Source organism: Salminus brasiliensis, chromosome 2, assembly GCF_030463535.1.
Source record: "Salminus brasiliensis chromosome 2, fSalBra1.hap2, whole genome shotgun sequence".
Classification (NCBI taxonomy): domain Eukaryota; kingdom Metazoa; phylum Chordata; class Actinopteri; order Characiformes; family Bryconidae; genus Salminus; species Salminus brasiliensis.
This window is the reverse complement of record NC_132879.1, coordinates 36,577,573-36,599,098: the sequence shown is the minus strand read 5'-3', so window position 1 is coordinate 36,599,098 and position 21,526 is coordinate 36,577,573. Positions and strand designations below refer to the sequence as shown.

Sequence of the window (21,526 nt, the reverse complement as noted above, 5' to 3'; positions counted from 1 at the left end):
ATGATTTTTAAAAAAACATACAAATGTTCAGCCTTTGTACTAGATGAGTTATACCGGTATAAAAGGAAGATACGAATTAGATGAAAATTGACCACTGTGTGGGCTTTATGTCTCCTGCTGGAAATGAAAAGTGCTCTATACACCCTCTGATTATCCACTCCAGGAAGACTAGAATCAAGAGGCAGAATCAAATCTCTAGGAAACCTGTTGGCCCAAAATTGAAAGAGTATGATGGGAACAGAAGGAGAGAGTGGGTTTTTTCTTGTTTAAATGAATAGGACTAAATCATGAAGTGAGAAATGAGTTATTACTTAGAAGCCATTCTGACATTATTGGATAAATCAAATGGCCTACGAATGAGGTTTTCTTCTTTTGTCACATAGACACCTGAGCAACAAAATTGCAGTAATAAAATGTAAGCTGTGTTTCTGTGTGTATTTACCAGTGTTCCATGAAACAAATCTGTAACATGAGAAGGAGGGAAGTTAAACCACCTCACTTTTTGCCAGGTTTAATCTACAAAGTTCAGAGAGCACAGGCTCTCAACAGACATTAATTTGGATTATTATTCTTGTCAGATCTTTCTATTTCTGTATCTATTTTTATTTATTTATTTTTTTTTTTTGGGGGGGGGGGTATTTCTGAACGTCAAACTTCTGCATTATGTCATTTTTTTATTCACGTTTAGATGTTTAGATGCCGGTGAGCTGAAATTTTTATTACAAACCCCACCAGTTTGTACAGAAGTAATAAGCCTTCTGCTGGGGTTAACTGAGGCATGTGCAGCCTGCAGTTCTTCAAATGTTTGTCTGGGTTCTTTTGTGACCTCCTGGATGACTTATCGATGCAATCCTGGTGAAAATGGGTAGGTTGGCCACTCTGGAGATGGTTCAGCACTGTTCCACGTTTTCTCTGTTCATGGATAATGAGTTTTACTGTGGTTTGCTTGAGTCCCAGAGCCTTAGCAATGGCTTTCTAACCCTTTCCAGACATTGTTTCACAACTGTATTTGAATCTCTGTAGAACATCAGCATCATGGACTGCTGTGTAAGATCTTCTAGTCTAAACATTTAAATGTGACAAAAATGCAAAAATAGAAAATATCAACAAATACTTTTTCATGGGACCGTATATACACTGTATGTCCAAATGTTTGTAGACACCCCTTCTAATGAATGCATTCAGCTACCTTGAATTGCACCCATTGCTGACACAGATGCAAATGCACAGACACTGCATATAGGACTCTCTGGAGCAGATAAAGATGAACCTATTGCCAGACATGGCCTAAAGGGGTATAAAGCTCCCCAGTATTGAGCTGTGGTGGATCTGTATTTTCTGCAATAATAGTACTCCTTCAAAAACTTTTGGCATGAGTCAGGGATGAGGTGGGGTGGTGATCATTCAACATCCTCAGCTCACTAAAGCTCTTGTCACTAAATGCAATTAATTCCTCACAGCACTGCTCCTCCAAAATCTAGCAGAAAGCCTTCCCTGGACAGCAGAGACACTGTTTCTCCAACTAAAGCAGGGTACACTCTTTTTTAATAACCTTGATTTCAGAAGAAACCATGAATGAGCAGGTGTCCCGATACATTTGTACATGTAGCGGCTCCAGGCTAGCGGCTCCAGGCTAGCGGCTCCAGGCTATCTTAACTGGTAGAGAGAGTGTGAAATGTGTTTTTTGCTCTGCCTGCTCATTTTTTTTTTTTTGAGAATAGTCAGACATGAAGACTGATACACTCTTTGTTCTCTGCATGACACTGTTAGGGAGCAATGTAGTTCAGGTTTGCCACTTGAGCCTCAATGCTCAACAAAATAAAATAAAAAAATTAGTTAATTGGGCATGTAGAATGTATCACATCAGCCAAACAGTTTGTTATTGCAAGTTACCATTAGTATATTAAGTGGCAGCAGACCCCCTTCTGATATCTCTACCCATTTTCTGCATGATCTTTATATGGTTTGGGACGCCCATAAAATCTAGCTGCCCATCAAGCAAACAGAAATGTACACGAGTTTAACCAATATGACACAAGCCTTTGGCATCAAAACAGCTAGAGTGGTTTTCTTAATGTTTCTTAAAGATCTAAGTGGGCCTGCATGAAGAAGGTGTTAACACAGTTGTCCCACTTCCAGTGATTAAACAGTTGACGTGTACTGATTAAAAAAAACAACAACATTATGTATTGATGTTGCAGTTCAGTACATTTTTCCATAAAGAAAATATAGGGAATGTCAGTCATATCGAAAGCTAATTAGGAATGTTGTAGTAAAAATGTAACATTAATATGCAGATGGCTGAAATAGCGATAATATTCATAACTTAAAATGAGAATTTGTGCTGGATGCACTAGCTAGCAAAGACACTGGCCACAACCTAACATCCTAGGCACAATATAGCAATACCTTTTCCAGACTGGTAGATTTCAATGATTTTGTTTAGCATCTGTATTTGAATCTCTTTAGAATGGCATCATGCGCTGCTGTTTGAGACCTTCTAGCATAAACATTTAAATGTACAAAAATCGAAGAAATCAGCAAATACTTTTTCACAGCTCTGTAAAAAAAGATTTTTTTACATACACCTTATGTTCAAATGCGGCCTCTAATAAGTGCATTCAGGTACTTTAAATTGCACCCATTGCTGACACAATGTGCAAATGCACACATACAGCAAATCTACTCCCTGTTAGAGTAAGTACTGACAATAGCAAAGAGCTGTGGAGCAGTGAAACTGTGTTTTCTAAAATGATGGTGCTCCTTTAAGAAATATTGGGATGAGTTGGGAAGTTGGGGATCCTCTGGACTTAACTAGTGTTCTTGTTGCTGAATGCAAAAAAACAAAACAAAACAAAAAAAAAACATAATTTGATTAGTGTCAATTGATGTTGTCTCTATTTCAGCCATCAGTAAATTTTTCCATAACTAAAATATAGGGAATGTCATATATATTAAAAGCTAATAAGGAATATTTTAGTACAAAAGTAATGTCAATATGCCAATGCTTGCAAAAACTATGATATTTATAGCTTAAAATTACTATTTTTGCTAAATGCACTAACAAGCAAAAGCACTGGCCACAAACTAACATCCTAGTCACACCAGTACTGAACAGAGCATCATAACTGTCAGGTGTTCACTTGATCTTCAGAGTGTGCCTTTGGGGGAATTGTGTTTGAGAATGAAGAGATTTGCCTGACTCCACGAGCATGATTCAGACAGATCTGACTGTTACGCTGCAGCACAGTTGTTGAGAAGAACTTTACAGAAAAAGGAGGACGGGCCAGTCTAACCAGGCTCAACTGAAATTCATCATCACAAACACCTGCAAGCACTCAAGCAATGTCCCGGCAGTGGTAAACGTTTGTGAGCCTAGTTGATCCCTGTTGTTCTCACTTCCACAGATCCACAGATTAAGGCAGAATGCTTGGTCTGCCATGTCCAACGCAGCACTTTAACGGGCACAGCACCTTTTCTGGGCCAGGCTGTTCCTTTTCTCTTCACTCTCTTCACACCTCTCAGCAAAACACCCTTGCCAGGGCCCATCTCTTGAAAGGTCAGGATTGCCCTCCCATTACTTCAGGTAAATAAAGCAGCCCTCTGCGCTATATGAAGAGGAAAATTGAGCTTCTCTGCACCTTGCTTGAAAAGGCATCACACGAATGGTCTTCGTTTGTTGTGAGATACGGTAACAGGGTGAGGAAATTGAGCTTCTTTTGGAACAACCCTCCTGATACTATCACTGCACATTCTCCACGCTTTGAAGGTGGACACAGTGGTTTATATCTTCTGTTGCACTGTCCTGACAGCCAATACGAAAATATCTCTAGTCAGTCGCAGGAAATCTCTCATGCTCCTGCTCTGCAGAGATGGATAGTGGATAGTTCATGACTATACTTTTAAAGTATATTTTAAATATATCTTTGTTAAAGTATTTCAGTTTTTCTCATCAAAGTGTTTAAATAATTGAATCTGATAGTAATATACTATATATAGTGATACTAATACTGTATCTACTATTCAAGCAATTGATTTGAACTCAAAATTTGTCTTACCATCCAGTGTGCTGAGAGATACACTAATGCTGCTCATCGAAAGGTTGTATATACCAGATGGTTAACTGGGAAATACAGATTAACTCTGTACTGTACTGTTCTTCACAGGTTCTTGTTGGAAGATCGCCCACTGAGCATGGAGATCCGTATAGGATATCCCCAAACAATGACATTGAGTCATCCACAAATGCTGTGAAATACCAAATGAAATGAAACTAGTCAGCTAAACGCTGGAGTGCAAGCACAAAAACATGAAAAAATGTTAAATGAATTAATGGAATTTAATCAATGGAATATATTTAAAACATACAGGTAAAGGTAAATGTCATGATATACAATGAGATAAAAATGTTTGGTTATGTTGAGGCCTTGTGGTAAAATAAAGCAATCTAGTTTCCCTCATCTGTCTGCACTCAGTTCCCCCTAATAAGTGAAAACTGATTTTTAAAAATTGTTGCCAATATATTGAAAAGGAACTGAACTTTTGCATGGATAAAACTAGTCAGACTCTTTGCTACAACATTTGAAGTTTACCTCTGGGGGCCTCCCATTTCTCTTGATCATCTTTAAAATGTTTGTACACCTTGATTGGAGTTCACCTGTGGTAAATTCAGCTGATTGGGCATGATTTGAAAAGACACACAACTGTCTGTATATGTTCTCACAGCTGATAATGCATGACAGACTAAAAACCAGGCAATGATGAGTAAGGAGACAGGATTGTGTGGATCCTCAGATCTGAAGAAGGCTACAAAAAGTCTGCGACAATAATAGGTCCCAAGAGCAAAGTGGCCTCTGTAATTCTTAAATGGAAGAAGATTGGGAACAGCCAGGACTCTTCCTTGAGCCAGCCGCCCCACCAGACTAAGTAATCAGGGGAGAAGGGGGTCTTTGCAAAAGAGCTGACCAAGAACCCAATGGTCCCTCTGGCTAAGCTCTGAAGAGCCTGTGTGCAGATGGGAGAAACCTCCAGAAGGTCAGCCATCACTGCAGCACTCCACCACTCTGGGCTTTATGGCAGAGTGGCCAGACCGAAGCCTCTCCTCAGTAAAAGACAAATGAAAGCCCCTAAAGGACTCTCAGACTGTGAGAAAACAGATTATCTGGGCTGATGGAACCAGGATTGAACTTTTTGAAATTTTAGGAGTCATGTCTGGAAGAAACCAGGCACTGCTCATCAACATATTTTAGTTTTTCCTTTTCAATAAATCTGCCAAATTATGGGGAATTGAGTGCAGAGTAATGGGGGAAAACATAGCCCAAGGACGCTATATGAATGTGAAAAGTAAAAAGGGTCTGAAGATTTCTGATTTCTGGTTTCTGATTGCATTGTACGTCACATCTTATAAACTTGAGTTATCCGCTAGGAAACTTAATTTTTCACTTAATTTTCTGTTTTACTTCTATTTCCCAGTTTCCGACACCACTCGAGTGCAGCATTTGTGCAGCTGGGATCCTATGCCTCCCCTGTATTGTCTGGAAGTGTGCATAGTTTACCTAGACTACTTGAAATGCAACACAAAAGACAGACTGCTTTGGCCTGATTCACATCCCTGAGTCTGGGAGCAGTAGACACATTGACAGGCATGAGGAAAGGAAGTAGAAAGGGTAACAGGGAGAGAGGCATAATTTTCTTTGTTAGTGTACATTTGGGGAAAACTTGTCTAGGAGGTGTTTATGGGCAGTAATGACAGCCTTACTGCCTTCTATCTGTTAGTCTGTGAATGTGAGAACAACAGCGATTAACTGGACTCACTCACACTCTCATTTGCCTCCCATTTAAGATACTGTGATGATCTCTGAGCACCTGCAGGTGCATGTGATTATTGGCTTCAACTCAGTCCAATGTAGACTATCATATATTGGTGCTGAAAGATTATATGTGCTGTGTTATCTATTGAAAGGTGGTCTATGTTCTATGATACCTTCATATGTCGCAGTTTCCCATTCGAAAGTTATCGAACTGATGTTTACTGGCCTGCCGGGTGCAATTACATTATCCTTGTCATGTGAGAGTGGACCTTTATAAGAGATATGCACCACAATGACAGTGTTTGACATTTAAAATCCGGCATGCTGACCATTAAATGGGGTGGATTGATGGTGTCGAGTGGTTGAGCTGGAATTCTGATAGCGTCGGTGCACTTAAGATGAAGTGTGCCCTAAGCCTCATTGTGCCTTGTTTCCGTGGTTACTCTGGGCTGTTATCATGGCAATTGCACTGTTCTTTAACCTGTTTATTAGGCACAGAGAATGTAGACGCCTTTGCTGACCAGCATGCGGTGTTTACTAATGTCAGCAGCAGGATCGATTTTGATGTGGGATTGTTGTTGCTGTTGGTGAAATTTCTGGGGGTCAGCACAGTATGGCTTCTGTTTCCTTGTAGTTTCGGCGTTTCTGAAGAGCATTAGGAAGAGAGTATGTGGCAGGCTAAAAGTCTTTTTTGCCTCATTTGTTCTCCACTTCTATTGAGGTGCCAAATTACCCACATATTTCATCATGGCCAATTTTGTCAGCACGTTGGTGGCTTCTTATCTAGAGTTTGACAGCTGGGTTTGTTTAGGAGTGTGGAGGTGGCCCAATTAACTGGCAGCTATAACATTAAGCTTGAGGTGAAATTACATGCTTGCCATCTTATTGGCCCCTGGAGAACATGATCGTCCATGATGCCTAAGACATATCTCCTCAGCATTTTTTTTAGTTTACATACTCTCAATATTGGCAATATTGGACTTTCAATGAATTTTTGCTATTTAACTATTCTTTTTCTGGGCCAGAATGGAAGTACACCATACATCTTTAAACGAACTAAATTGATATTTGGATATTTGGACCTCTTCTCTTGATAGAGCTGGTAGAGTTTAGATAATTTGTTTAATGGCACAACCTTAATGTTTAAAATAATCCACATATTGTAGATTGGTTTGAGGTCAGGACTTTGGGAAGCCCATTGCAAATGCAAAATGTTAGTCTGGTCTATTCAGCTTTAATGTATGTTTGGGGTTGGTGTCCTTTTAGAACACCAAATTGTGTCCAAGTTTCAACCATCTAGCTAATTGTCTGCATGTTATTCTGAAGAATTCTGAGGTAGTCCTTTATCTTTATTATCTCATACACTGGCAGCAAAACAGCTCTAGAGCATGTTGCTTCTGTCTTTATGCTTAACAGTTTGTACAGTGTTCTTAGGATTGAATGCTTCACATTTACTTCTCAGTATCTGATACTATACAGTATCAGCATTCCCCTAGACTTTTTCCTTGTCCATGTGGTCAGCTGAAATCTTCAGCTTGAAAAGGTTATGCACTAGTGACTTTGATGTTCCACCAGCTTCCAGTCCATGGCAAGGGTTGTTCCTGACAATCTGAACCAATTTCCTCTAGGATGAGGGTGAAGGTTCGGGTCTTCTTCCGGACCGTAGCAAAGTGAGAACACCTGTTGGCCGTCACTAACAGGACGTTAAGAGGTCTTGGCAAGTTCAAAGCAATTTCAAAACTTTCAGCACCACTGAGTTAATAATGTAACAATGTAATTGTTCTGCAAATTTCTATACCTGTATGTACAATTAAATTGTGTGTGCCAGACAATTGCAATTTGCAATTTCAACAAATTGCAATTTCCTTTAAGGGCCAAGTACGGTCTGATTTTTGCAGATTGCTATTTCAATGATACAATTCACTGCCAAGATAGCAATGAACATCTGACTGTTGACATCTGCCTAGGTTGTTTTGAAATGTACCTGAACACCCCTCATTTCGAGATCACCATGCTCATCGGCGTAGATATATTCGCTAGCACCATTGCTATTTAAGATAGAGCCCTTACCGTTGTATACACTTAGTGTTGTATAGTTCCACTGAGGTAGCTGCTACAGCCTGTAGTGAGTTAAGTAGTACAATGTAAATGCATGTATATTTTTTTGCCCATACGGCGAGGCTGCTGTCGATGCGCATTCAGCAGCTCTTTTCATTGTAATTAATAGGATATGGCGAGGCCTAATGGTCTCACATCATAATAGCAGCATCTCTGTGTATGCCCGATGTTGCCATGTCATGTTCATGATGTGTGTATGTAAACTTGTAACCACGACTGTAAGTATTTGGAGCTCATTCAGCAGCTCTGGACTGTTCTGATGCTGATCGTGTTAATGAATCACAGGAGTGGGTCAGTGTTTGCAGTAGCTCTCTAACTGCACGCTCTGTGGAGTGGTATGGTTTAATATGCCCCTCACCAGATTAAGCTTGCTCTTAATGATGGCCAGAAATGTATATTTATTATGAATAGGTAAAGTTACATTGTATGCGTACAACTTGCTGAGCAGAAACAACCTTTCAGTGAAGCAGCTGACATTTCCCTTCTTTTCTGAATGCAAAATCCTGTCCACTTAAGGCTCTTCACAACACATCACCACATTTACTATTCATTAACTGAATGAGCAGTATTTTAATTCCAACAACACCCATGACCTCCAGAATTACTATGTCAATGCAGAGGCTCATAACACGTACATGTTCCACAGATTGAATATGTCAGTGAAATTGGTGAGTAAACTTTAAATACTGACAGAGAGAGAGAGAGAGAGAGAGAGAGAGAAAGCACTTGGTCAGCCCTATATACAACCCAGCGATTCTGGTTCTTTGAAACAATACTGTGTTAAAACTCCTTAAGTTACTGTTTATAGGTGAAGTAGGCAGCCTTCTTTCTTTCCTCATGTACTCCAATGAACTTCATTGATGAGGCATCTAGTAAGGTAAATTAGGTGTTTTTTTGAGTACCAAAATCCTGCCTTCACTGTGACTATTCATTCACAGCTGCTTGCTTCATCATTATTTAAACTGTGTAGATGCAAAAAAGTACATAAAGTACATCTGACCATTTCGAACATCATGAAATCAACATCGATAACAATCACATATTCAACACCAATTACTGTCTTTTCAAATGTGCACATATTCACATATTTTTATGCCTCTGGGCTATGATATCAACAGTACTCAGTAATCTATTGTAGTTAAGCAACGATTTTACAAGAAAAAAAGTCTTATCGGTTTTGTCAACTAAGGCCTCTGTAGTATTTTTTCATCATACACTCATTTTTTCTGTAGCATGTTGCTTGAGTCAGTAAACCATTCAGAGGTTCCACTTTCCAAAAGTATCTCTTCATTACCTGGAACGAACAGGTGTACAACACCAAAGCTTTTCCCACAAGTCTTCGGGCCATTCAGCCTTGATAAAGGACCATTGCACGTGACTCTCCTGAAAGGCTCAGTCTCCTGATCGACAGCACAGGAGTTTGTGAAAGACGTTCCTGAACTCAGCGTTGAAGGCTGTGTAAATGATGGGGTTCACGGCACTGTTGACGTAGCCAAGCCACGTGACCACACTGATCAGCGTTGGTCCAATGTCACATGACTCGCAGAGTACTTTGGTCACGTGAACTACAAAGAAAGGAGTCCAGCAGGCCAGGAACACACCTGAAGAAACAAATAAAAGCTCAACTTAGGGAACTCATGTGACATTCAGACTATGGAAGTTCTTAAAGATGCATCATAACATGTAACTTGCTGGATTAGCATCACAGCCGATACTGAACTTTATCGGAATGTGATACCAGTCAGAAATGGTTGATCCACATTTTATGCTGTTTCAGTGAGAGAATGAAATACCTACCTACTAGTCGTAACTACCTTCTAGTCAAGGCATTACAACAAAAGGCACATAATGTGTAGGTCCTAGAAAAAAGGGTGGACAATGTACATCTACACATACATAAAATAATCGTCTCACCTGCTGATCAAATAGAAGCTGTCCACTCAGAAGTACTGCTATATTGTATGACATTTCTTAAAAATCCAAATGTAAAATATCATATGTACACAAGTATGCACATTCTTTAATATGACACCCGAAAGTGAGCTGAGGTACATTTTGTTTCCACTGATACTGCTTGAAAGGTTTTTATAGCTTAATTGGAGTCCACCCATGGTAAATTCTGTTAATTGGATATGATTGGGGATTGCCAACACCTGCCTATATCATAACATTTCACAATTGTCACATGTCAGAGCAAACTTCTAGCCTAGGAGTCAAAGAAATTACTGCAGCTTTACAGATCCCAAAGAGCACAGTGGCCACCATCATTTGTAAATTCCTAAAAGTTTGGAATCACCAAGAATCTTCCTAGATCTGTGTGCTCGGCTAAACTGAGTGATCGGGGAAGACGGGCCCTGGCCAGGGAGGTATACAGGAACCAGAGGGTCATTCTGACAGAGCTCCAGCATATACTTGTGGAGATGGGAGATGCTTTCAGATCAACCATCTGGTTGGTGTGGCGCGACAGACAAGCGGCACAAATAACACCACTAGCTGTCAGTGAGCTACCACACCATGTAGGAGACTGGGGTACGATTCCCAGTCTGGGTGACTATGATGCGCTATACCAATAAGAGTCCTTGGGCAAGACTCCTAACACTACATTGGCCCACATCTGTAATACGTGTGACCTTGTAAGTTGCTCTGGATTAGAGCGTCAGCTAAATGCCATAAATGTAAATGTAATGTAAATGTAACCATCTAGGCAGCACTCCACAAATCACGGCTCAGTGGTAGAGCAGTCGGAGGGAAAACACTCCTTAGTAAAAGGCAGCCTGCTTGGAGTTGGACCATGAGAAAGAAGATTCTGTGGTCTGATGAAATCAAAATGTAACATCTTGTGCACCGCTCCCCACCTGGATAATGCCATCCCTACAGTGAAAAGTGGGACCAGGATGACTAGTCCTGAAAAAGGGAAATATGAATACAGCTAAGTACACCTAGATCCTTGAAGAACACCTGCTCCACATGCCAACGACTCGAAGCTCAGAGCCCAGAGAGCAAAGGAGTGGCTTCAGAGAATGTCTGTGAATCTCCTTGAGTGGACCAGCCAGGGCCCAGACCTGAATCCAATAAAACATCTGTGGAAGGGATAGGGAAAGACACTCCCTATCCAACCTGGCGGACAAGTGTGCCAAACTCATAGCTTCTTTCCCAAGATGCCTTGAAGCTGTAATTGCTGCCAAAGGTGCATCCATCAAGTATTAGACTTTGTACAAGTATGTAACCCCTAAATTACCTAATTTGTTTTGGAAATTAAATTGTATATTTTCTAATATTTTTCAACGTGGATGTTTGAGGCAAACAATAAACTCAAATTTATTGTAGAATTAGAGTATTTTAATATTATAGAATATGAGTATCATAGAAAAAGGGATTGTGGAGAAGGTGAAAGGAGGGTGCAGACTTTTCAGCTTGACTGTATTGTGCTCAGTTTGGTCTAAACTGAAAGCACAGAATCCAAAAGAGAAACATTTAACAAGAACCTGCGACAGATGTTGACTCCTGTAATTAGGTTAAAGTTTTCTTATGTGACTTTACTTTCAAATTTGATAAATGCTTACGTGATCTATAATTATATAAAGACATTTCAAATGCAGCTCCATTTGCATTAATTTCATGTGTTCACATGTACACCATTAGCTTGCTATACAGTGATCTGCTGCCACAAGGCCAGTTCTGGCTGAAAGAGTGTTGCATTTGACTTACTGTTTTCTAACAGTCATTTTTAAATCTCAGTTTCAAAATATAAAAATGTATCTACAGTCTGGCAGCATCCATGTAAAGACCTGCATGCAGGGATATACACCTTTACCTTTACTTTAAGGTGGAAAGACACTTCCTGTGGATTAGGATGTATGGGGCAGGCTCAAACGTGTATTCAGGTCAAGTCAGTTTGTTTATATCAGAAGAGTAACTAAAACTGAAAGGAAAGAGTTTCGAGGAGCAGAATGGATAGAGTATGGTCAGGGAGTAGTTCACTCCCACATCAGCCTGTGTGTGGCTTGCAGAATTGTCAGAGACTCAGAATCTGACATTATAATGAATGTGTCTTATTGGATGTACATAATGGATGTACATGAATGGATGTGCACAAATTGAGATCAGTTCTTTTCAATTCACTTTATTTCATTCACGGAAGACTATTGTGTGCAGCAGAGTGCATTTTCTCTTTCTCTTACACTAGATTGACCAGTTAAATACTGTTAAGGCATACGCATCCCTGAAACAACTCAAGACAGCCCAAGAAATATAGGCAAAGCCAGGCAAACACCAGAAAAGAAAACTTTGCATAAAATAAAGTCAGGTTCTAGCATCCCAGAACCATATTTTATTGTAACTATCAGAGATGTGTGTGTGCAGTGATCCTGATTGCCGTCCAGTATGTCCTGTCCTGCATACTTTGGTGCTTTTCCCATTCTAACACACCAACTAATGAACTCCAACTAACTAGAAAATCCTTCATGAGTTCAAGTGAGTGCACAAGAGCATATGTGGGCAGGGGTGTTCTACAGTTAGTTGTTTTGGTGCACAAGCACACTCAGGTCACGCTGTTACACAAACAAATCTGGTCACAGTGTAGCCATGTGTCCTTGATTTTGTACTTTTTGATGGATTTGTACTTTCATGTGCATTTTTAAATGACATTTCTTTGACTCACACTCGAGTATGCTTATGAAGAAAGGAGCACTTTTTATGTAGTGTGCTGGCAATTCTTTGTTTAGAGCAAGATTAACAGCTCAAAACAAGTCAGTTCTGTAAAACTACAAACTGTGCACTGATTCAGGCACAGCTTTTTTTAAAGGCAGTAGAATACACGGAAGATGAGCCTTTAGACTATGCTAAGGACATTCTACTTTAGTGGATTTCTAATGCGTTTTAGGGCCCACTTTATATTTTCTGTAATAACTGTGTAGTTACACATTAATAATCATGTAATAACTTGTAGTACAACTTGTGTAATTAGGGGTGTATTAACAATATTTTGACTCATGTAATTCTACAAGTGTATCTCATTAGTCTTAACATCATACTCTTTTATGTGTTTATTTAATGTAACAAGATGAGGTAAACTGCACTCATAGGATGTGCTGTTGTTCCTGTTACACCTATTGAGATGCTCTTGTGTCAAAGCTGAAACTGACATACACATATGTAACTACCTACGCTGTATTATCGTTCCGTATCAACTAATCAGTTAATGCATTACTGGTAATTACATTGTTATAACATGGATTGTTAATGTGTAACTACACAGTTATTAGACACACTGTGTTTTATTTTTTATTCTAGTTTAAGAGCCACTGAGCACTGATTGATATGAGGCGGCCATGGAAGTTCAGTTTGGGTCAGTGGACTTAAATTGGCTAATAAAATGACATTGACTAAAATGACCCTCAAAATATTTTTAATTTTGCTCCTACTTGAAGATTTATCTAGTTCAACTAACAACAGATTGGGTTGAGTGTATTTAAGGGTACCCTGCCCCACCTCTGGCTGTATCTGTATGAATCCCTGCTTCCAAAACACATATATAACTTACCCACTACGACAGGTAACACCTTCATGGCTTTGCGTTCACGTCCGCTCACTCTGCTGGTCTTGCTGTGTCTACGCACCCTACGAGCCTCGTGGTTCTTCCCCAAGCCATTCTCCCGCATGCTTCCACCTTCAGTGGCCTTCTCCACATTTTCTGCATCCGACACACTGTCCATCTGCGTGGTCATCGGGTCACTGTCGGCCATCGGGCTGTGCCCCTCCTGTTGCTCGTCTGGGCTCAGCGTAACCGGGCTGGTAGGTGACAGTGGACTAGCAGGTGTGGCAGAGAGTGAGGTGGGGCTAAGGCCTCCCGGCATGAGGTACACCACCTTCTCCCTGGCCCTGCCCTTCTCCCTCTGCAGTGCCGCCCCCAGCCGTAGGGACAGACTGTGGCGGCCCCCAGGGGCCCGGTTGAGGCGTGAGCGGCTGCGGCCTGAGCTCCAGCGCTTCAGGCCCCTGAACATCCAGTAGTAGAGCAGGAGCATCACAGGGCATGGTACAAAGAAAGAGCACACAGAGGAGTAGACCACAAAGTTGTTGTCTTCCAGCTTACACACATGTGTGTTCCTGTTTGGCACCTGATTCAGCCCAAATATGACAGGACTGGCCACACCCAGGGAAAGCACCCACGTGGCTGTGATCAGGGCCAGCTGACGAACGCTAAACTGGTTCCGATTGTATTTCAGAGGGACCACCACTGCGATGTACCTGCAACAGATAGTAGACTTTATCCTTCATTCAGGCTGGATCACTAAAGCACACAAATGAAGGCAGTGCATTATTAGCTAAATAAATGAATTAAGGATTGTCTTACATGGAAAAGATCATTTAAAATTGTTATTTTTGGTTTTTAATACAAGCTACAAATGTCTGTGTATGGCTTGAATAAAATGTGTGAAAGACTACGGCAGCAGTAAAACTTTATGGTTAAACTTTGGCAGTAAATCCCTGGTTCACAGAAATATACAGGTGTTTGCTCAGTTTTGCATCACAAATATTTAACATAGAGCCACTTTTAGCTTGGCACCTCCCTGACAGTATGTTATGCTTAAACCAAAAGTAGTCACATTGATTTGACGTCAATTGGTACTCGGTGGTGCCAACGTAATGCAGTTGGAGGTTCTTTAGTTTGAAACTGGGGAGGAACCTTCTTAAAGTGCTTTGAGGAACCTTCAAGAGAAGGTTTTTAGAAGAAAAGGTTTCAAACTGAAGAAGCTCCAAAACTTTGTACTTTTAAAAGTACAGACTTTGGTACCCCACCCTAGAAAGCAGTGTTTGCTAGAATGTAAAATGACAAGGAATAATCTGATGCCATAAATCCTAACACATATAATGATATGCTAATGCTAATGTTTGTCCCTAATGAGCCTTTAATAAACACTGTTGCCTAAATGGGGAAGGATTTACACATGATTACAAAACCTCATGATCTCATTCATATGTAATCTTTAATTTATGATGAACAACAACAACTAAATCATACAAATACAATTAAACCAGTGCTTATTCAATATTCACACCAGGAAAGAGCTGCATTCTGAGTTGCATTCTGCACATTGCTTTATACTGGCATATATCTTGCATTACACACAAAATATTGAGCAATGAGTATAACAATATTGCTATCAGTTTTTGCTCTTATTTTTCTTATTTTTCATTCATTTGCACTTTCATTCACAGTATTTTATCACTGTAGAAGTGATCTGTTTTTTGGCAGACATCCACACCCAATTTTATAGCGTTATGCAGCCAGCACCTGTCTCTCGCTTTGGAGCTTTTGTATGCTTATCTAATGAGCACCAGGGGAATTGGCTTCTGGGTAAAACTCAGTGGTCTTTGGAATCTCAGTGTGTGCCGCTGAGTGTATTTTCCCCTCATCCTCTCACTTTATGTGCATTTTATCATTCATTACAAGCTCTCCTTCTTACCCTCCTAACAAAACAGTTCAAACACTGAATCCCAGAGAAATGCAGAGGTTATTAAATATTTAACTTGTCCAGTAAAGCAAGTTTTTGTAGTGTCTCCACGCCCAGGGAACTCTTGAAGTGGTAAAATGTTGTTTGCTGGATGTATAGAGGCAGAGTTCTTTGCTTGGGGTCATGTTTGCTGGGTGGCTTCATTAGAGGAGTTTAGTTGCATGTTGTGCTCAGGAGGCAGCCCCAGCATGCAACAGCCGCATTTAACCACTGACTTATGATTCACCATCTGAACTCACCATGGGGAAGGCAAGAGGCCACCAAGCAACTGCTGAATGTGCATGATATTAAATTTTTATTCATAAAATGAATGAAAGGAACTCACTAACTTGTTGTTATGCTGTTATTTCTGTCCTCTGATCTCAGACTGAAAATGCCACATCGCTCTCGTCATTGAAAAACAGGTAGGGTGAGGGTAACAAGTAGGGTGGCCATATTTTGTTTTTTCAGAAAAGAAGGCGGGGGGCTTGAAGTAAGCCTCAGTTGTTGTTGTTTTTATTTTGGCTCATATAATCAGGTTACTGTGTAAACGGACTCATGACCCCATTCACTAGAACCTTGAGACAGCTTATATTGTGGTCCACTGGTCTCATTAAAACTAAACAATGGTGTCATCATCGCACTTGAAATTTAGGGTATTTAGTGGAGTTACAGAGCTGTGAGCCTGGTAAGGTCTCATGCACCTGCATCAGACCAGCTGCCAACCCACCAGACTGATTCACTTATATTAGTTATCTTATTTTATGATTATATCAACACACCTGAGCAGTAGAACAGTATTGTATGGTGGTACAGTGGCTTTTATCAATAATTTATAAATAGTTCTGACCAGAGGAGGATGGGTCCCCTTCATGAGTCTTGGTTCTTTCCAAGGTTTCTTCCTCTAACTCTGAGGAAGTTGTTTCCTTTTCCTGTCTCCTTTGGCTTGGGTTTTAGGTTTTTATATGATTTGTTGATCTCTTACTAATTCCTGTAAAGCTGCTTTGTGACAACCCCAGTTGTAAAAAGCACTATACAAGTATATTTGATTTGATATAATTACATGTTTCTTTTGACCTATATCAGAGTGCAAATGTCAGAGGCCTCTGGAAGTCCCCAGATGTCCACTTTGAGAACCATGTTTGCAAATAGGATGTGTGTGAAGAATCTTTTGAAACCATTTAAAGAAGCAACACATTAAGTAAATGTTTTGAGAAGAACCCTTACATTAATTTTTGACCATTACATCACACTGAGGTTCTGTAGCTCATGAAGCTCTGGGACTTTTGCGATATTACATTCTATGATTATGTTTCAGTAAATATGTGAAAAACAACTCCTACTGGTTGATGAGTAATTTATAAGGTTTAGAAGAGAGGGATACATGTTTAGACATGGTAAATTTGCTTATTATTTTGCTATTGCTGTCGACCAGAGGAGGATGGATTCCCCTTTTGAGTCTTGGTTCCTCTCAAGGTTTTCTCCTTTCGATCTAAGCTACCCTACCACTTTTGCCACTAGCCTGCTCAAAAGGGGCTTGGACTCTTTTGATCTGTGATGCTTGTTGTGAAAAGCGCTAATTAATAAATTTAATTAAATTGGATTGTAAATATTTCCAGATTTTAAGATAAGATTATTTGCAGAACCTTGTTTCTTATTTTTAGAGAAATCATATGTGCAATTTCACCACACTGGCCTATCATTTTGCTTGATGCACTTTTTTTGGATTTGTTTATTTATTACTTATTTGACAATGATTTTTGAAGTTTGAACTGTGATGCCTGAGGAGCTACAAGCAAGTGCAAGTGTGTGTTTGTGTGTTTAAATGTACCATATGCAAGTTTCAGCGGGTGGTGGCAGTGTTTGTCTTACCTGTCGACACTGATTGCGCACAGATTTAGGATAGAAGCAGTGCAGAGCATAACATCCATGGTCATCAAAGCGTCACAAATATACATGCTCAGAGTCCACTTCCCTCCAAGGAACTAAACACAGACACACACACACACACACACATAGTTACCAAAAATCTATCCTACACTGTTATAATATTATTTTATTATTATTATTATTAGTAGTAGTAGTATCATCATCAGAACACCTTATTGCAGTGTATTTATTTGCTAAACAGAGTACAACCTATGCTTTTTTATGACTTAAGTTGGTTTCAGATTAATTAATTTTTCAGTGGTCCACCCACAAAAGTCTTTCATGGTTACTGTTGCTAAGGCCTAACCAGCTCTAAAGGAGGGTTCAGTGCAAAATGTGAAAATGAGAAAACCAGTGAGAAACTGTAGCAAACATCTCCAGGTTTGTCAAAACATTTGTAAGTTATTTCATTAGGACGATTACAATATTTATTTAGAACTGCTGTGTTCTTAAACTCGAGTTCCCAGTTTAAAATGCTGCAGTACCAAGCTGCATTGTTAGCAGGCAGCTAATCAAAACTAAACACTGCCAATAACAGGAACACAACAATGGCATTTAATGTGCAAGATGTTGAACAATGGCATTTAATGTGCAAGATGTTGAACATTTTCATTTTAAATGAATATTTCTTTTAAGACTGGTGGGATTAAAGTTTTTGTTACATTTGATACCGCATAAATATAATTGCATTTTCCTAATCAACACTTCTTTCCCTAGAATCTAGCCGGCTTTTGGTTTTCTGTGTTGTAGCTTGTCTATTATGGTACCCAGGCAAGTGCTGGGCCTTTTTTCACATTGGCAATGACAGACCCGCAACAAGGACGTTGAATGTGCCGACATGTTAAACATTTTAATTAAAAATTAATATTGCTCTTAGAAATTGTGACAAAACACACTACAGTTTCTCATTAGGTCATATTAGTGGGCTTTTTTCCACAATTGTGTGAAACTGAGGGAGAAAGAATGTGTTTGGATTAGTTATTGCAAGTCTGTAACATGCAATAACTCTTTAGGAAATTAGGTTTTGTCAGGGGAGCTGTAGGAAAGTAACAGCTTTATATACACATATACAAAAAGCATCCCAAAAAATTATGTATTATTTATTATTTACAGGAACAAACAAAGTCATTGCAAAGGCAGTTCTTTAAAGAATGTATGAGATGAGTTTCTGGAATTTCTTGGAATGGTAGATCACCAATCACCCTGACCTTAGATAAACAGTAAACGGTTACCATTATATGACAGTGCAAATCTTAAGTATTTGGGCACATATACTGATATATGAAAGCCTATTTAAAAAGCATTCACTGTATAAGTATTTAGTCAGTCACCAATCGTGCAAGTTCTCCCACTTGAAAAGATGAGAGAGGCATGTAATTGACATCATAGGTAGACCTCAACTATGAGAGACAAAATGAGAAAGAATTTATTTGCAAAGAATGGTGGAAAATAAGTATTTGGTCAATAACAAAAGTTCATCTCAATACTTTGTTATATATCCTTTGTTGGCAATGACAGAGGTCAAACGTTTTCTGTAAGTCTTCACAAGGTCGGCACACACCGTTGCTGGTATGTTGGCCCATTCCTCCATGCAGATCTCCTCTAGAGCAGTGATGTTTTGGGGCTGTCGGCGGGCAACACAGACTTTCAACTCCCTCCAAAGATTTTCTATGGGGTTGAGATCTGGAGACTGGCTAGGCCACTCCAGGACCTTGTAATGCTTCTTACGAAGCCACTCCTTTGTTGCCCTGGCAGTGTGCTTGGGATCATTGTCATGTCTTCAATGCCCTTGCTGATGGAAGGAGGTTTGCACTCAAAATCTCACAATACATGGCCCCATTAATTCTGTCATGTACATGGACCAGTCATCCTAGTCCCTTTGCAGAGAAACAGCCCCAAAGCATGATGTTGCCACCCCCATGCTTCACAGTTGGTATGGTGTTCTTTGGATGCAACTCAGCATCAACAAGTCAACAAGTTGTGTTTGTACCAAACAGTTCTACTTTGGTTTCATCTGATCATAAGACATTCTCCCAATACTCTTCCGGAACATCCAAATGCTCTCTAGCAAACTTCAGACGCGCCCGGATATGTACTGGCTTAAGCAGGGGAACACGTCTAGCACTGCAAGATCTGAGTCCCTGGCGGCATGGTGTGTTACTGACGGTAGCCTTTGTAACATTGGTCCCAGCTTTCTGCAGGTCATTCACTAGGTCCCCCTGTGTGGTTCTGGGATTTCTGCTCACCGTTCTTGTGATCAGTCTTCAGTCTTCCCAGCCTGGTGCAGGTCTACAATTTTGTTTCTGCTGTGCTTCGACAGCTCTTTGGTCTTTACCATAGTAGAGTTTGGAGTGTGACTGTTTGAGGTTGTGGGCAGGTGTCTTTTATACTGTTAACGAGTTCAAACAGGTGCCATTAATACAGGTAATGAGTGGAGGACAGAGAAGCCTCTTAAAGAAGAAGTTACAGGTCTGTGACAGCCATAAATCTTGTTTGTTTGTAGGTGACCAAATACTTATTTTCCACCATTATTTGCAAATAAATTCTTTAAAAATCAGACAATGTGATTTTCTGAATTTTTTTCCTCATTTTGTCTCTCATAGTTGAGGTCTACCTATGGTGTCAATTACAGGCCTCTCTCATAGGGGCAGTGGTGGCTCAGCGGTTAGAGCGCCGGGATATCGATAACAGGGTTGTGGGTTCGATTCCCGGGCTCGGCAAGCTGCCACTGTTGGGCCCTTGAGCAAGGCCCTTTACCCTCTCTGCTCCCCGGGCGCTGGAGTTGGCTGCCCACCGCTCTGGGTGTGTGTGTGTACTCACTGCCCCTAACACGTGTGTGTGTGTGAGTGTGTTCACTACCAGATGGGTTAAATGCGGAGGACACATTTCGCTGTACAGTCCACACTGTACAGTGACGAATACGTGCACCTTTATCCTTTTTTACCTTTTCCTTTATTTTTTTAAGTGGCAGAACTTGCACAATTGGTGACTGACTAAATACTTTTTCCCCCACTGTAAGTAAGTATAAAAAAAACTCTGACTGGGGATGTACCTAGAATCCAGTTACAGATAAAATAACCTGAAGCCACACTATCCTCATTCCTCCGGAAATGTCTGGCGCTCACCTCTGAGTACACATACAGTGGCAGGACTAGAACTGCCAGTAGCAGGTCCGCTACAGCCAGGCTCACGATGAAATAGTTGGTGGCAGTTTTGAGGGACCTCTCCGTCAGTACGCTGAGGCAGACCAGGACGTTGCCCAAGATTATGATGAGGATGAGAGGCACACCACACACCAAAGCCAGGTAGTTGTACTGTTCATGGGCCTCTTCTGACCCGTGGCTGGGCGTCACATTACTGGCCATGGTGCCCCCGGGTTCTGACGCTTGTCTGTAGTCAACATCTGTGGAGAATGATTATTGGGTTATGGAGCTGTGCAGGGTGTGTATGGAACATCAGTGAGTCTGCATGGTGTGTGTGTGCGTGTGTTTGCTTGTCTGTGAAACTGTCCCAAGGATAGATGTATGTGCACTGCTGTGAGTTGGGGCTTTTAATGTGCTTACTATAGTGTATATACTCTCAATTTATCTAATATTATCTAACATATCTATATTAACTAAATTCACTCACAGGTCACTTTCTGAGGTCCACCTACCTAAGTTACTTTACAAGTGTAGCCCATTTGAATGATGTCATGCACGGTTAGTTAGTCATCCTTTATTGCAATACTCACTGGTCAGTTTCTGACCCCAGGACAGCTGTTGACCAGATAATATTTAGGCCACTGACCGCTGTTGACCGCATTCTCAGCCCGACAATCACACTGACATGATGAAGCCTGCAGTAATGCAGCCCATAAGGACTAAGGTCTGTTACATGTTACAATTGTACAATGTTACAATTTTTGGCTGTGTATTTAACAACATTTATTCTGTGTAATTCTATAAACAGGCATATCAAAATGACTGCTTTGGCCATTCCAGTGTTAATACAGAATTTTGTATTTTTTACAATGGCTTTGAACATGGCTCAGCTGGTCAGAACAACCAGGCAGATTTTGTAACCTGTATATCTGGATATTGTTACTTTCGCTTTTTATAATCTGCCTTTGACAGTGGGTTGTTACATTTGATACCACACACATTTAATTGCATTTTCTTAATTGGCACTTCTTTT

General features: G+C 40.3%; 1 protein-coding gene across 1 annotated transcript in view; it reads right to left on the bottom strand.

The window, feature by feature from the left end:
- Positions 1–8,306: 8,306 nt before the first annotated feature.
- The window catches only part of drd4-rs (dopamine receptor D4 related sequence), a 35,998-nt gene continuing 22,778 nt past the window's right edge, over positions 8,307–21,526 (bottom strand). The window contains exons 3-6 of the mRNA XM_072673838.1: positions 20,476–20,753; positions 17,294–17,406; positions 13,471–14,174; positions 8,307–9,529 (exon numbers count right to left, since the gene is read on the bottom strand). Of these exons, the coding sequence (XP_072529939.1) occupies positions 9,321–9,529; positions 13,471–14,174; positions 17,294–17,406; positions 20,476–20,753 (1,304 nt within the window). The 3' untranslated portion in view covers positions 8,307–9,320. The remainder of the gene's footprint in view (positions 9,530–13,470; positions 14,175–17,293; positions 17,407–20,475; positions 20,754–21,526) is intronic.